Here is a 4,163-nt window from a genome sequence, read left to right on the forward strand (position 1 = left end):
CAGACATTGCCTCCATAAAAAAATTCCAGTTTGGAACAGTTTCTGTTAACATTAAGGTCGACATCAAAGTTGGTGAAGCTCATGTATATACTGAATCGAGAGAGAGAGAGAGAGAGAGAGAGAATTTCGTGTCTCAACTGAAACAAGTAAGAATGATTAAAATAATTGAACTCAGAGAAGAGATCTTTTCTGGTAGCGCGGATCACTCAATACTGGCATGTGCATGAACGTTTGCAAAGGCGACGAGCTAGGCCTATATAATATTCAATTCTGTGTGTGTGTGTGTGTGTGTGTGTGTCGTTTCATGGAAATTCTAACCCGATCTGTTCATTTAACCCCACTTGATCATGTTCATTTTTTTTTTTTTTAATGTGAGACGCACTTTTCAATTTCTAAAAGAGTACACATCTTTTCGATTTAAATCCTGCTAATTGTATGCAAGCTTCTTATTTTGTCCTCCTATATAACTATTAAACCAATCCTTTAGCTCAAACTGATGCTAAAGTAATTTTGGTCTAATACAATACACTGTTTATGGGACCGTTAAGGTAGTAAAATGATCATGCTAATTCAAATGATATTTTTTATGCAGTTTTATTTTTAATATATCAGCTGACATGTTTAAGAGTTACAGAAGCATCCCATTTCAGCCAATTATTGAGTTAATCAATAAAGGGACTACAATTAATTGGAAGAGAAGTGTAAAATATAAAGCTTCATTGTGTTCTTTTTTCAAATAAAACTGTATTCAATTCCTTTGTAAAACGAAAAACCCAGCGAAGTTACATGATACCCTCGACATGTATTTTAATCTGAAAATAATTGGCAGAAACACATGTATAAGAGACCAGGATCGACCAAAATTTTAATCTCTTTAGTTCCTCTTCCTTTTTATTCTCTCAGTCATGTTTCCATTCTTTCCAGCTTAATCTCGAAAACTTCCTCTCACAAACTCGATCTATTTCTGTTCTTGCCATAATCAGCCATGATTACCGGCAAGGATATCTACGATGTTTTTGCAGCTATAGTGCCTCTCTACGTGGCTATGATCTTAGCTTATGGCTCGGTTCGGTGGTGGAAAATCTTTACGCCGGATCAGTGCTCCGGCATCAACCGATTCGTCGCCGTTTTTGCAGTTCCTCTGCTCTCTTTCCATTTCATCTCCTCCAACGACCCTTACGCCATGAACTACCGTTTCATCGCCGCAGATTCTCTTCAAAAAGTTGTCATCTTAGGCGCTCTTTTTCTCTGGAATGTCTTCACTAAGCAAGGAAACCTTGATTGGAGCATCACACTCTTCTCACTGTCCACCCTCCCAAACACCCTCGTCATGGGAATCCCTCTTCTTAAAGCCATGTATGGAGACTTCTCCGGCAGCCTCATGGTTCAAATCGTTGTTCTACAGAGCGTTATTTGGTACACTCTCATGTTGTTCATGTTTGAATACAGAGGAGCTAAGCTTTTGATATCGGAGCAGTTTCCTGAGACTGCTGGTTCTATCACTTCCTTTAGAGTCGATTCCGACGTTGTTTCGCTCAACGGTAGAGAACCTCTTCAAGCCGATGCTGAGATAGGAGACGACGGTAAGCTTCATGTGTTGGTCCGAAGATCGGCTGCTTCTTCCATGATCTCTTCGTTTAATAAGTCCAACTTGATGACTCCGAGAGCGTCTAATCTTACTGGAGTTGAGATCTATTCAGTTCAGTCGTCGCGAGAGCCTACTCCTAGAGCTTCAAGCTTTAATCAAACAGATTTCTACGCTATGTTTAATGCCAGTAAAGCTCCGAGTCCCAAACATGGCTACACCAACAGTTTTCAGAGCAATGGCTATGGGGATGTGTACTCGTTGCAGTCGTCCAAAGGACCGACGCCGAGGACGTCGAATTTCGACGAGGAGATGCAGAAGATGCAGAAGAAAAGGGGAGGGAGGAGCATGAGCGGCGAGCTCTTCAATGGCGGATTGGTTTCTTCATACCCTCCTCCAAACCCTATGTTTGCCGGGTCCAGTGCCAGTACTACTGCCGCCGGCCTGAAGAAGAAAGACAGCGGAAGCGGCGGCGCTGTCAACGGTAGCGGTGGTGCACCGAACAAGGAGTTACACATGTTTGTTTGGAGCTCCAGTGCATCCCCAGTCTCTGAAGGAAACCTGAGACATGCAGTTAACAGAGCAGCCGCCTCTACTGAATTTGCCACCGTCGATCCCTCCAAGGCTGTCCCGCACGAAACTGCAGCCTCAAAAGGTGACATATATACGAATTAAGTTGTGCGGTCTGAGAGTAGGATTAATAAAACAGAAACATCATACAAAGGTTGGTGTTATAATTTGATGTCTTGGTTGGTGCAGCTATGCAGGAGCTGATAGAGAGTGGAAGGAAAGGAAGCGGAGAGAGGGAGGGGGAGATAGAAGAAGGAGTTAGCAAATCGCCGTACAGTTGCCAGACGAAGAAGGTGGATATGGAAGAAGAAGAAGGGAACAAGAAGCAACAGATGCCGCCGGCGAGTGTGATGACGAGGCTCATCCTCATCATGGTTTGGAGGAAGCTCATCAGAAATCCTAATACCTATTCCAGTCTCTTCGGTGTCGCTTGGTCCCTCATCTCCTTCAGGCATATCCCTAACAACACTTCAAACCATAACCCTTATGAGATCTGCATATAACTACTCGTGTGTATTAAACCCTTGGCTCTGTTTCATTACGCAGATTCAACATCCAAATGCCAACCATTATAAAAGGTTCCATTTCAATTCTTTCTGACGCTGGTCTAGGAATGGCCATGTTCAGTCTAGGTATACATATTTTAACGTCTTTTGTTTTCTGTTTTTCGATCTTTTAAGCCAACAAGGTCCTTAATTAATTATGATCAGATTAAATGAATTTAAGTGAATTAAACAGGTCTGTTCATGGCATTACAACCCAAGATCATAGCGTGTGGGAAGTCTGTGGCTGCATTTTCCATGGTCGTTAGGTTCTTGACTGGTCCTGCAGTGATTGCTGCCACATCCATAGCCATTGGTGTTCGTGGCGTTCTTCTCCACGTCGCCATTGTCCAGGTACGTAATAATTAAATTAATAATTAATTCACGACCCGTTTTAGTGAATTAATTAATTAAAGTTCTTATCTATATTGATTTGTTAAATAAACATTTGTTTAATTATTATCAATTATTCTTCGTCCTCTCAGGCTGCTCTTCCCCAGGGCATCGTTCCCTTTGTGTTTGCTAAAGAATACAATCTGCATCCCGATATTCTTAGCACTGCGTAAGTACTAGTAGTAATTATTATCATAACAAATAATAATTAAGCTAGCAATTATCAAAGTGATGATTCTATAATGGAGATTTAATTTGTTAATTGTGCATAATGTTGCAGGGTTATATTTGGAATGCTGATTGCATTGCCCATCACAATACTCTATTATGTGCTTCTTGGACTGTAACATACTAATACATATATATGCCTGGGCAAGTGGAAATCCACAAAAATTGCCCAACATCAATAGTGTGTGTGAAGCCAAGTCTGGGAGAATTAGTTTTCAAGATATTGGATTTGTAATTGTGAAGGAAGCAAAAAGTTAATTAAAATATTTTTAGGCCCTGCTCAGTCCAATTTATTTATTTCTTTAGTTTTGATAGTTAGCTAGCTAGGTACACCGTATGAAGCACGATTCAGATTCATTCAAGAGGGTTAGTATTTTTATTTCTTTGTAACACAAATATCAATGTGGTAAATTATTGCCTTTTTCTCTTCTTTTCATTTTCCCTTTTTTTTTAATTTTTAATATAAGTACGGAATTTGAATTATGGAAATCAAGTTGACTTTTATATTAAATACGGGATCAAGACACACACACACACACACACTATATTCATTCAGTGATGCACACGCATTGATATTTATATAGTGCGCAAAGTAAGATTCATAGTGTTTTTTCGCATGGTAATTAATTTTAAACCATAGCCTATTGGATATTTTAAAAGGCAGTCCCCAAACAAAGTTCTAAGAACCCTTCTATTTGTTAGCTTAATGTGGTTTTACCCAGCTGCCATTTCACTTTAGGTGTTGGAAGGTTCCACTGTTTAAATTCTTAAAAATTATTAGTGGTAAAATTCTTATAAAATATAGAGAGAAAAAAAGATTGAAAAGGAAGAAAAGTGGTTCTAAT

General features: G+C 39.6%; 1 protein-coding gene across 1 annotated transcript; it reads left to right on the forward strand.

Moving 5' to 3' along the window:
- Positions 1-916: 916 nt before the first annotated feature.
- Positions 917-3,747, forward strand: LOC114711207 (auxin efflux carrier component 2). Its single transcript, XM_028895573.1, has 6 exons — positions 917-2,240; positions 2,345-2,606; positions 2,702-2,787; positions 2,894-3,051; positions 3,183-3,259; positions 3,371-3,747. The coding sequence occupies exons 1-6, from the start codon at positions 986-988 to the stop codon at positions 3,435-3,437; spliced, it is 1,905 nt and encodes a 634-aa protein (XP_028751406.1). The 5' UTR covers positions 917-985; the 3' UTR covers positions 3,438-3,747.
- Positions 3,748-4,163: the final 416 nt, after the last annotated feature.

The sequence above is a fragment of the Neltuma alba genome, unplaced genomic scaffold (genome assembly GCF_004799145.2).
Source record: "Neltuma alba isolate B1F8T4 unplaced genomic scaffold, ASM479914v2 tig00011283_pilon, whole genome shotgun sequence".
Lineage (NCBI taxonomy): Eukaryota > Viridiplantae > Streptophyta > Magnoliopsida > Fabales > Fabaceae > Neltuma > Neltuma alba.

Coding starts and splice junctions, on each gene's coding strand:
- LOC114711207 (XM_028895573.1), top strand. CDS start 986: ATGATTACCGGCAAGGATATCTACGATGTTTTTGCAGCTATAGTGCCT. Junction 2,241..2,344: donor CGAAACTGCAGCCTCAAAAG/GTGACATATATA, acceptor TGGTTGGTGCAG/CTATGCAGGAGCTGATAGAG. Junction 2,788..2,893: donor AATGGCCATGTTCAGTCTAG/GTATACATATTT, acceptor TGAATTAAACAG/GTCTGTTCATGGCATTACAA.